This window comes from Chiloscyllium plagiosum, chromosome 40, assembly GCF_004010195.1.
Source record: "Chiloscyllium plagiosum isolate BGI_BamShark_2017 chromosome 40, ASM401019v2, whole genome shotgun sequence".
In the NCBI taxonomy this organism is placed as follows: Eukaryota; Metazoa; Chordata; class Chondrichthyes; order Orectolobiformes; family Hemiscylliidae; genus Chiloscyllium; species Chiloscyllium plagiosum.
The window spans coordinates 16,004,232-16,016,182 of NC_057749.1; the positions used below are offsets into that span (position 1 = coordinate 16,004,232).

At 53.0% G+C, this 11,951-nt stretch overlaps 1 protein-coding gene across 10 annotated transcripts in view; it reads right to left on the reverse strand.

The window, feature by feature from the left end:
- The window catches only part of ppip5k1a (diphosphoinositol pentakisphosphate kinase 1a), a 162,220-nt gene that overhangs the window by 47,440 nt on the left and 102,829 nt on the right, over nt 1-11,951 (reverse strand). For all 10 annotated transcript variants that reach the window (XM_043680432.1, XM_043680429.1, XM_043680430.1 and 7 more), the window contains 2 exons: nt 9,967-10,134; nt 9,075-9,168 (listed from right to left, as the gene is read on the reverse strand). In XM_043680432.1, coding sequence (XP_043536367.1) covers nt 9,075-9,168; nt 9,967-10,134 — 262 coding nt within the window. The remainder of the gene's footprint in view (nt 1-9,074; nt 9,169-9,966; nt 10,135-11,951) is intronic.

An 11,951-nucleotide genomic window follows, 5' to 3' on the forward strand; every position in this document is an offset into this window, starting at 1 on the left:
GCAGGGGAAGTCTGGAGAGGAATGCAGTGGTGTTTGTCGCGGTTCGTCCCGAGCAGCGCCGTGACGTGGGACTCCGTGCTCTACGGTCTGTTCCCCGGGATGCACACCGAGACGAACATCAACTGTGCCTGGAGGATCATCAACTCGGTGAAGGACGCTCTCTGTCTGGTCCGAAACCTGTTGATCTTCCAGCTGAAGGAGTTGACCCCGACTGAGTGTTGCAGACTGGCACATTCCATGGTCCAGGACTACGTGTTGAGGGACGCGCTGAAGCTTGGGGCAGCTGCCGCCAAGGCGCGGTGGGGAAAGACCACCGTCTAACATCTGCCTGCCTAACGAAGAACAGGGGGCCCATGCAGTCATTTGGGCTCCGATGGCGTCTGAGCTCAATGTAATCGCACTAACCTGTGAATATGAATGATTACCCTGTTTCGATACGTAAAGAAATGGAATGTTTACAGAATGATGACATGTCCAATTGTATAGATTAAATATATATGAATAAAGTATATTTTTGAAATAAAAAAAAACACTCAATGGATTCTGCAATGCATTAAAATGGGTTTAAGCCTCTAACAATGTCATCAGATCTCCACCAACCTTGATTTACGCTTTAAATTCTTGAATTTACTCCCTGCAAATCTAGAATCTCAGCTACAATGGCCGCACCCTTCCACATCTCTAAGTTTTGCCATCCCTACAACCATTAAAATATACTGTGTTCCTCCAGTTCTGTTCTCTTGTACATTTTTCAAATCTTGCCCTTCAGGCATTTGGTCTTAACCTTTTAGAATTCCCTCCTGATAATAACCCTCCTTTTGAAGTTGCTCTTTTTTATCGTGGCCAGTATTTGCCCCTCAGCCAGCACGAATGGAACTGATATTCTGGGAGTTATTGCACTGCAATTTCCAGGATCTTGTGCATAACTTGGCAGCTGTGTAACAATTGCTACACTTCAAAAGTACTTAATTGGCTATAAATTCCTTTGTGATATTCAGTGGTTGGGATATAAATACAAGTTCTTTTATTCCTTTCTTTAATGCCTATCTTTTTGGCCAAGCTTTTTGATAGCATTCCTAATACCTCCTTACATAGTTCAATGTCAATTTTAGTTCAACCTAGATTCCACTGGAGTGTTTTATGATATTTTGAAGTGCTAAAAGTGCTAGATAAATTACACGGGTTATTGATTTATGTTGAATAACTAAGACTGCTGCCTGTTGTCAGTAGGAACACTGAACAATTGAAATCAGCCCACTGAAAATAAGTAGCCAGGAGGAGGTTACTGCTAACTTTGTTAGTCAATATGTTCGCATTGACGTATAGGTAGCCAAGATGTCAAAATTTGTGCAAATGTTCTGAAATCACCACTCCACAACACTAATGTATGCTAAATCCCAAGTTGCTTTGTTAAATGGGTATTCAGGGAAATAAGCAGAAAGTGAGGACTGCGGATGCTGGAGATCAGAGAGTAGAGAGTGTGATGCTGGAGAAGCACAATGATCAGGCAGCATCTGAGGAGGAGGATTAATGTTTCGGGCATAATCCTTTCATCAGGAATGAAAAGCTTATGCTCGAAACATCAATTCTCCTGCTCCTCGGATGCTGTCTGACCCGCTGCGCTTTTCCAGCACCACACTCTTGACTCAGGGTTAACAAGCCAGAGAGAGCCTGGAAGTCTCTTGGCCTGTAAACAAACAATCCAAGTTAATCCAACTAAAAAAATGTCCATGTTAAAGAGCAAGCATCAATAGAGGTCAGTTTTCATTATAAATTTAGCTCCAACATGTTTTGTACTTGTCAAGAAGAGGGCTATTACCCTTGGGAAACACCCACTGTCAGCAAGAAACACTCATTCCCAGGTCAGGCGCAGCACAGTTAGATGGTAGATGACACTGTTACAACTTTGCCATAACAACGAACACTGGTCTCCAGCTTAAAGAAACTCTCCCTGTCATACCAGAATGGAGATTGCTCCAATTTCCTCATTCCCCATTGTGTAGAAAGTTGCAGCCAATAGACTGATCTCTCCCAAGTTAAGTGAAAATCTAAATTGAAAAATAAATTTAAAGTTAATCAACAATCATCCAGGCGCTGAACCCACAGGAAGAATTTTAATATAGACATCCATGGAGAGAGAGTGTGAAGGTGGTGAGAGAGAGAGAAAAAGAGTGTGAAGATTCCAGTCTCCGGCAGTCTATGTGGAGATCGCACATTCTCCCTATGTCTGCATGGATTTCCTCCATGTGTTCCAGTTTCCTTTCAAGACCAAAGATGTGCAGGTTAGATGGTTTGGCCAAGAGAATTTACCCGAGAGTGTGCAGGGATATGCAGGGTAGGTGGGCTTGCCATGGGAAATACAGGGCTACAGGGATAGGGGAGAGGGTGATTCTGGTTGAGATGTTCTTGGGAGGGTCCGTGTAGATTTGTTGGGCCAAATGGCTTGTTTACACATGGTAGGGGATTCTAAGGAGGCGAGAGAGGGTGAGGCGGGGGTGGCAGCGAGCGAGACGGGTGCGAGAGGCAACGGAGACAGCGGGAGAGACGGGGAGCGACAGAGAGAGAATGAGCGGGGATGAGCGCAGGTGCGAGCGCGGGAGGGAGCGCGAGTAGGAGTTAGAGGGGGAGCGAGAAAGGGACAGAGAGAGAGAGACAGAGCGAGAGAGAGAGAGAGAGAGAGAGAGAGAGAGACAGAGAGCGAGAGAGAGAGAGAGAGAGAGAGACAGAGAGGGAGCGAGAGAGAGGGAGGGAGCGAGAGAGAGGGAGGGAGCGAGAGAGAGGGAGGGAGCGAGAGAGAGGGAGGGAGCGAGAGAGAGGGAGGGAGCGAGAGAGAGGGAGGGAGCGAGAGAGAGGGAGGGAGCGAGAGAGAGGGAGGGAGCGAGAGAGAGGGAGGGAGCGAGAGAGAGGGAGGGAGCGAGAGAGAGGGAGGGAGCGAGAGAGAGGGAGGGAGCGAGAGAGAGGGAGGGAGCGAGAGAGAGGGAGGGAGCGAGAGAGAGGGAGGGAGCGAGAGAGAGGGAGGGAGCGAGAGAGAGGGAGGGAGCGAGAGAGAGGGAGGGAGCGAGAGAGAGGGAGGGAGCGAGAGAGAGGGAGGGAGCGAGAGAGAGGGAGGGAGCGAGAGAGAGGGAGGGAGCGAGAGAGAGGGAGGGAGCGAGAGAGAGGGAGGGAGCGAGAGAGAGGGAGGGAGCGAGAGAGAGGGAGGGAGCGAGAGAGAGGGAGGGAGCGAGAGAGAGGGAGGGAGCGAGAGAGAGGGAGGGAGCGAGAGAGAGGGAGGGAGCGAGAGAGAGGGAGGGAGCGAGAGAGAGGGAGGGAGCGAGAGAGAGGGAGGGAGCGAGAGAGAGGGAGGGAGCGAGAGAGAGGGAGGGAGCGAGAGAGAGGGAGGGAGCGAGAGAGAGGGAGGGAGCGAGAGAGAGGGAGGGAGCGAGAGAGAGGGAGGGAGCGAGAGAGAGGGAGGGAGCGAGAGAGAGGGAGGGAGCGAGAGAGAGGGAGGGAGCGAGAGAGAGGGAGGGAGCGAGAGAGAGGGAGGGAGCGAGAGAGAGGGAGGGAGCGAGAGAGAGGGAGGGAGCGAGAGAGAGGGAGGGAGCGAGAGAGAGGGAGGGAGCGAGAGAGAGGGAGGGAGCGAGAGAGAGGGAGGGAGCGAGAGAGAGGGAGGGAGCGAGAGAGAGGGAGGGAGCGAGAGAGAGGGAGGGAGCGAGAGAGAGGGAGGGAGCGAGAGAGAGGGAGGGAGCGAGAGAGAGGGAGGGAGCGAGAGAGAGGGAGGGAGCGAGAGAGAGGGAGGGAGCGAGAGAGAGGGAGGGAGCGAGAGAGAGGGAGGGAGCGAGAGAGAGGGAGGGAGCGAGAGAGAGGGAGGGAGCGAGAGAGAGGGAGGGAGCGAGAGAGAGGGAGGGAGCGAGAGAGAGGGAGGGAGCGAGAGAGAGGGAGGGAGCGAGAGAGAGGGAGGGAGCGAGAGAGAGGGAGGGAGCGAGAGAGAGGGAGGGAGCGAGAGAGAGGGAGGGAGCGAGAGAGAGGGAGGGAGCGAGAGAGAGGGAGGGAGCGAGAGAGAGGGAGGGAGCGAGAGAGAGGGAGGGAGCGAGAGAGAGGGAGGGAGCGAGAGAGAGGGAGGGAGCGAGAGAGAGGGAGGGAGCGAGAGAGAGGGAGGGAGCGAGAGAGAGGGAGGGAGCGAGAGAGAGGGAGGGAGCGAGAGAGAGGGAGGGAGCGAGAGAGAGGGAGGGAGCGAGAGAGAGGGAGGGAGCGAGAGAGAGGGAGGGAGCGAGAGAGAGGGAGGGAGCGAGAGAGAGGGAGGGAGCGAGAGAGAGGGAGGGAGCGAGAGAGAGGGAGGGAGCGAGAGAGAGGGAGGGAGCGAGAGAGAGGGAGGGAGCGAGAGAGAGGGAGGGAGCGAGAGAGAGGGAGGGAGCGAGAGAGAGGGAGGGAGCGAGAGAGAGGGAGGGAGCGAGAGAGAGGGAGGGAGCGAGAGAGAGGGAGGGAGCGAGAGAGAGGGAGGGAGCGAGAGAGAGGGAGGGAGCGAGAGAGAGGGAGGGAGCGAGAGAGAGGGAGGGAGCGAGAGAGAGGGAGGGAGCGAGAGAGAGGGAGGGAGCGAGAGAGAGGGAGGGAGCGAGAGAGAGGGAGGGAGCGAGAGAGAGGGAGGGAGCGAGAGAGAGGGAGGGAGCGAGAGAGAGGGAGGGAGCGAGAGAGAGGGAGGGAGCGAGAGAGAGGGAGGGAGCGAGAGAGAGGGAGGGAGCGAGAGAGAGGGAGGGAGCGAGAGAGAGGGAGGGAGCGAGAGAGAGGGAGGGAGCGAGAGAGAGGGAGGGAGCGAGAGAGAGGGAGGGAGCGAGAGAGAGGGAGGGAGCGAGAGAGAGGGAGGGAGCGAGAGAGAGGGAGGGAGCGAGAGAGAGGGAGGGAGCGAGAGAGAGGGAGGGAGCGAGAGAGAGGGAGGGAGCGAGAGAGAGGGAGGGAGCGAGAGAGAGGGAGGGAGCGAGAGAGAGGGAGGGAGCGAGAGAGAGGGAGGGAGCGAGAGAGAGGGAGGGAGCGAGAGAGAGGGAGGGAGCGAGAGAGAGGGAGGGAGCGAGAGAGAGGGAGGGAGCGAGAGAGAGGGAGGGAGCGAGAGAGAGGGAGGGAGCGAGAGAGAGGGAGGGAGCGAGAGAGAGGGAGGGAGCGAGAGAGAGGGAGGGAGCGAGAGAGAGGGAGGGAGCGAGAGAGAGGGAGGGAGCGAGAGAGAGGGAGGGAGCGAGAGAGAGGGAGGGAGCGAGAGAGAGGGAGGGAGCGAGAGAGAGGGAGGGAGCGAGAGAGAGGGAGGGAGCGAGAGAGAGGGAGGGAGCGAGAGAGAGGGAGGGAGCGAGAGAGAGGGAGGGAGCGAGAGAGAGGGAGGGAGCGAGAGAGAGGGAGGGAGCGAGAGAGAGGGAGGGAGCGAGAGAGAGGGAGGGAGCGAGAGAGAGGGAGGGAGCGAGAGAGAGGGAGGGAGCGAGAGAGAGGGAGGGAGCGAGAGAGAGGGAGGGAGCGAGAGAGAGGGAGGGAGCGAGAGAGAGGGAGGGAGCGAGAGAGAGGGAGGGAGCGAGAGAGAGGGAGGGAGCGAGAGAGAGGGAGGGAGCGAGAGAGAGGGAGGGAGCGAGAGAGAGGGAGGGAGCGAGAGAGAGGGAGGGAGCGAGAGAGAGGGAGGGAGCGAGAGAGAGGGAGGGAGCGAGAGAGAGGGAGGGAGCGAGAGAGAGGGAGGGAGCGAGAGAGAGGGAGGGAGCGAGAGAGAGGGAGGGAGCGAGAGAGAGGGAGGGAGCGAGAGAGAGGGAGGGAGCGAGAGAGAGGGAGGGAGCGAGAGAGAGGGAGGGAGCGAGAGAGAGGGAGGGAGCGAGAGAGAGGGAGGGAGCGAGAGAGAGGGAGGGAGCGAGAGAGAGGGAGGGAGCGAGAGAGAGGGAGGGAGCGAGAGAGAGGGAGGGAGCGAGAGAGAGGGAGGGAGCGAGAGAGAGGGAGGGAGCGAGAGAGAGGGAGGGAGCGAGAGAGAGGGAGGGAGCGAGAGAGAGGGAGGGAGCGAGAGAGAGGGAGGGAGCGAGAGAGAGGGAGGGAGCGAGAGAGAGGGAGGGAGCGAGAGAGAGGGAGGGAGCGAGAGAGAGGGAGGGAGCGAGAGAGAGGGAGGGAGCGAGAGAGAGGGAGGGAGCGAGAGAGAGGGAGGGAGCGAGAGAGAGGGAGGGAGCGAGAGAGAGGGAGGGAGCGAGAGAGAGGGAGGGAGCGAGAGAGAGGGAGGGAGCGAGAGAGAGGGAGGGAGCGAGAGAGAGGGAGGGAGCGAGAGAGAGGGAGGGAGCGAGAGAGAGGGAGGGAGCGAGAGAGAGGGAGGGAGCGAGAGAGAGGGAGGGAGCGAGAGAGAGGGAGGGAGCGAGAGAGAGGGAGGGAGCGAGAGAGAGGGAGGGAGCGAGAGAGAGGGAGGGAGCGAGAGAGAGGGAGGGAGCGAGAGAGAGGGAGGGAGCGAGAGAGAGGGAGGGAGCGAGAGAGAGGGAGGGAGCGAGAGAGAGGGAGGGAGCGAGAGAGAGGGAGGGAGCGAGAGAGAGGGAGGGAGCGAGAGAGAGGGAGGGAGCGAGAGAGAGGGAGGGAGCGAGAGAGAGGGAGGGAGCGAGAGAGAGGGAGGGAGCGAGAGAGAGGGAGGGAGCGAGAGAGAGGGAGGGAGCGAGAGAGAGGGAGGGAGCGAGAGAGAGGGAGGGAGCGAGAGAGAGGGAGGGAGCGAGAGAGAGGGAGGGAGCGAGAGAGAGGGAGGGAGCGAGAGAGAGGGAGGGAGCGAGAGAGAGGGAGGGAGCGAGAGAGAGGGAGGGAGCGAGAGAGAGGGAGGGAGCGAGAGAGAGGGAGGGAGCGAGAGAGAGGGAGGGAGCGAGAGAGAGGGAGGGAGCGAGAGAGAGGGAGGGAGCGAGAGAGAGGGAGGGAGCGAGAGAGAGGGAGGGAGCGAGAGAGAGGGAGGGAGCGAGAGAGAGGGAGGGAGCGAGAGAGAGGGAGGGAGCGAGAGAGAGGGAGGGAGCGAGAGAGAGGGAGGGAGCGAGAGAGAGGGAGGGAGCGAGAGAGAGGGAGGGAGCGAGAGAGAGGGAGGGAGCGAGAGAGAGGGAGGGAGCGAGAGAGAGGGAGGGAGCGAGAGAGAGGGAGGGAGCGAGAGAGAGGGAGGGAGCGAGAGAGAGGGAGGGAGCGAGAGAGAGGGAGGGAGCGAGAGAGAGGGAGGGAGCGAGAGAGAGGGAGGGAGCGAGAGAGAGGGAGGGAGCGAGAGAGAGGGAGGGAGCGAGAGAGAGGGAGGGAGCGAGAGAGAGGGAGGGAGCGAGAGAGAGGGAGGGAGCGAGAGAGAGGGAGGGAGCGAGAGAGAGGGAGGGAGCGAGAGAGAGGGAGGGAGCAAGCAAGAGAGAGAAAGGGAGCGAGAGAGAGAAAAAGGGAGCGAGAGAGGGAGAGCGCGAGGCAGAGCACAAGGGAGACCGGCAAGGAAGGAGTCGAGAGAGTGATGAGGTGGTGTGTGTTGTATGAGGGTGAACTGGGGGAACTGTGTGAGGGATGGGGGTCTGAGTTGTGGGTGGGTTTGTGGGGTGTGTGAAGTAGAAGTGTGCTAGTGAATGAGTGAGTGTCTTTTTTCCAGCTTCAACCCATCAACTTTTGAGTTTTACAGATGAAGGTCTAAAATAGAACGCACAACCATAAGCACCACTCCAGGAGAAACACATATCTATATTTTATTATGTTACCAATGTGGCAACCTCTGACTTAAACTGCTTTGAACGTTTTACTATGAGTGACCAGGTTTCCTGGGCCTTGGACAACCTGGTAGCTGCTGCAAAGGGCTAACAGCTATGGGGAGAAGTTAATTGTCTTTTACATCACTGCCTGGACAGGAGAAGCAGCTGTGCTTTGACAAAGTCCTTTTCCCACATGGGCATGCCATCTGAAACCTGCATACCTAACCCACCCTGTTAACATCCTGTGTAATGTTCCAAAAGTGGAAGTTTAGTGCCTGGTCCTTGATTGCACTTGGTACCCTTCTTTCTCCCCATTTAGTACATATAAGCAATTAATCATCCCGAAGAGTCATTTGGAGATCAGCATTGCACAACATTATAACTAGTTATGTGAGTATTGAGGATTACTGCCCAACAGCTACTCACAATAACAGGATTTTAAAGCAAGCCCATGCATTATCTGAACTAGCTCAACATTTCATCTCAAGATTTGCCCTTCTTTTATACCATTTACAATTTTTCTTTTGCAAAATTGAATGTGTCCACCACTGTTTGCCAGGTCTTTCCAGTTAATTAAAAAAGTTCTTCAAAGTATAAGCAACTAGCTACCTTTGTTCTATTTGTGATGTCAAATCAATATGATCTTGAGGCTATTGAGTTACTAGCTCAAAACCAGCAACCTCAGCTTCCCTCTATTTACCAAAACCCCACAAACCTTGAATATTTCTATTTCACCCTCATTTCAATCTTCAATATTTCTATTGCATACTCATGGAAAAAAAAACAAAGCCTTTCTAGTCTTTCCCAGGTTGTACCTTGGATAAATCACTTCTGCACACTTCCAATCACACTGGAATTCCTGAAATGGGACATGTAATTTGGACCTGTGCCCATTTTTCTCTTGCATCCGGCGTTCCTATTCATGTTTCTGCCTACCCCCACTATCTCCCAAATAACAATTTGAGCAACTTGTCATGTTCTTTTAAAGATTAAAGCTTTCTCGACTAAACGTTCATCTAGAAGGTATTAGATGATGTGATGGTGAATGATATTATTAATACTATTGAATAACACAGACTGCATGGTAATAGGTAGAGGTGCTACCTGCCCCATGAGTAAATAAAAGTCTGTGTAGTATCTGCAAACAAATTGCTACCCCCAGCTTGAAGGCTAATTGGAATTTTGGAAACTGGTCTATAGCTCCTAACAATTCTAAAGAGTCAATGCTTGATGAAAAAAAAAGTCACTTCTGAAGTTTGGTTAAAATCTGAAAGCAAATGCTTAGTCTTTGCATGCTACATTAGTACTTGTGGGTAGATTTAAAATCACGCAATTGCTATTTATGGTGGTTTGCAAATTGTGAAGCTGCACCACTATTGTATTCTTCAGAGATTTCGATGTGTCTAACTTTCTTACCCAGACCACTCTGCTTAACATCAGACAGTTGTCTAGAATATGGAGGAGCCAATAACCGGTAGCCGCTGTATTTTGAAGAATTCTCAGAAAGCACCTGCCAGCAAGAGAGATACTTTGCATTAAAAAGTGAAAACAACACAGTGAGGACTTCAGTAACTACTGGCAAAATCATTGACTGGACATGATCTATCTACAACTCTCAAATACCAACTCTGTTATTGTAGCAATTGGTGGCATCCAACTCAGAACCATGGGGCAAACTTCCCTTCGTATTGAAAAACAAATGCAACCCAAAGAGAATTTACACAACAGGAGAATAGGTCACCACAAGTGAACTGGTCATACTCTCTGTCAGCAGTCCATTATAAAAATAACCCAATAATCTGAGAACCAACTGCTTTGTGCATTTACAGAAATGCGTGCCCATTAATTCACGGTTAATCAAGCTCTTTTATTTGCAACTTTAAGATGGAGCACAGAAAATGCTTTATCTGAATCACTTGACAGTAGGAACTTAGCCTGTCACCTCAACCCAGGCAATTCTGAATTGGGCTCACAGTAAATGCACTACACCTTGGACTAGAAATAAATGACTATTTTAACCAGTGAAGACTTTCATCCCCTGCATTCATCACTTAACCTGAAGTATTGTTTGTGGTTAACATTTTTCCTGCATGAACTGGGTATCTCTATAAAATGGTGCCTGTCATTGACCAGGAATGGACAGTACAATAGGGCTCAAGTGACAATTAAGCACACAGAAATTGGAGAAGCTGGGATTGTTTTCCTTGGTGCGGATGGATAATTGTGGATGAGCACCAAATGTGAACACTTTGTGATGTGCTGAATATCAACTCCCCATTAGTTATCTCATCAATTCCCCATTAGTTACCTCCATTGAGCCCATCTTCCTGGTCTTTGTCAGGGCAGTCTTCCTGTGACTCTGGAAAGGCTCTGCTGGCTGAGGCAAGGCTGGAAGAAACCCATCTGCATCATCACTTCCCCGATTCTCTGAAAGATCCTCCATGCTGCCCTGATCAGTTTTTGATCCACCTTCATTCTAAGGAAGAAATAAACAGCATTACAATAAACTTTCTCTTGCTTTCTTTCTCCTTTTCCTTTGCATTTATAGTTTTCCTTTTCTCTTTTTGCAGGACAGCTGTTAAGGATATGCTACCTCAAAAAACAGTTCAACTGTCATGAGGATACCAGATTGAGTTTAAGAATTTCTTTTTAATTGGAAGAAATACGTGGAGTAGAATTTGCAGACAGGGGGGTGGGATCCTTTGGGTAATTCTTTCAAACAGTCATGACAAGCTCGACAAGCCACCACCAGACACATATTCCTCTCCCCTCCTTTGTCAGCCTTCAGAAAGGACTGTTCCCCTTCAGAACACCCTGGTCCACTCCACCTTCACTTAAAAAAAAACCCGTAGCCCCACAGCATCTTCCCCTACAACCACAGGTGATGTAACACCTGCCTGTTTACTTCCTCCTTCCTCAGTATATGAGGGTCCAAACATATCTTCCAGATGAAGGAGCACTTTACCTGCACTTCACTCAATCTAGTCTACTGCATTCGCTGCTCACAATGTGGTCTCCTCTACATTGGGGAAACAAAGAAAAAACTGGGTGACAGCTTCGCAGAACACTACGCTCTGCCCATGTAAAAGACCAAGCTTCCAGTTGCCTGCCACTTCAACACCCCACTCTGTTCCCTGGCCAACATTTGTCTCAGGTTTGCTGCAGTGCTCTAGTGAAGCTCAGCGCAAGCTGGAAGCACAGCACCTCATTTTCAACTTGGAACTCTATATAGCCTTCTGGACTCAATATTGAGTTCAACGATTTTAGGGCTTGAGGTGCCTTCCCCTATTTCCTTACCTCAATCCCACTTACCAGACGTTATCATCACATGGTCTGCTATTACACACAACCCATTGCTAGCCATAAACAGTCCTCATCAGCAGCTATGCACTCTCTCAGGCTGACATATAGAGAGGAAACTCGATTAACCGAACAACATGGGCAGGGATATTTTGTTCAGACAATACAGTTTACCCAAGCATCGGGACCTTGAGATCTTGTTCGGATAATCAGAAGTTCAGATAATCAATGATCGAATAATAGGGCTTAAAAATGTGTTGCTGGAAAAGCGCAGCAGGTCAGGCAGCCTCCAAGGAGAAGGAGAATCGACGTTTCGGGCATAAGTCCTTCTTCAGGAATGAGGAGGGTGTGCCAAGCAGGCTAAGATAAAAGATAGGGAGGAGGGACTTGGGGGAGCGGCGTTGGGAATGCGATAGGTGGAAGGTGGTTAAGGTGAGGATGATAGGCCGGAGAGGGGGTGGGGGCGGAGAGGTCGGGAAGAAGATTGCAGGTCAAGAAGGCGGTTCTGAGTCTGAGGGCTGGGACTGAGAAAAGGTGGAGGGGAGGGGAAATGAGGAAGCTGGAGAAATCCACATTCATCCCCTGTGGCCGGAGGGTCCCTCGGCGGAAGATGAGTCGCTCTTTCTCCAGGTGTCGTGTTGCCATGGTCTAGTGATGGAGGCAGCCAAGGACCTGCATGTCCTTGGTGGAGTGGGAGGGGGAGTTAAAGTGTTCAGCCACGGGGCGGTTGGGTTGGTTGGTGCAGGTGTCCCAGAGGTGTTCTCTGAAACGTTCCGCAAGTAGGCGGCCTGTCTCCCCAATGTATAGGAGGCACATCAGGTGCAGCGGATGCAGTAAATGATGTGCGTGGAGGTGCAGGTGAATTTCTGACGGATATTGAAAGATCCCTTGGGGCCTTGGAGGGAAGTATGGGCGCAAGTTTTGCATTTTTTGCAGTTGCAGGGGAAGGTGCCGGGAGTGGAAGTTGGGTTGGTGGGGGGTGTGGACCTGAGG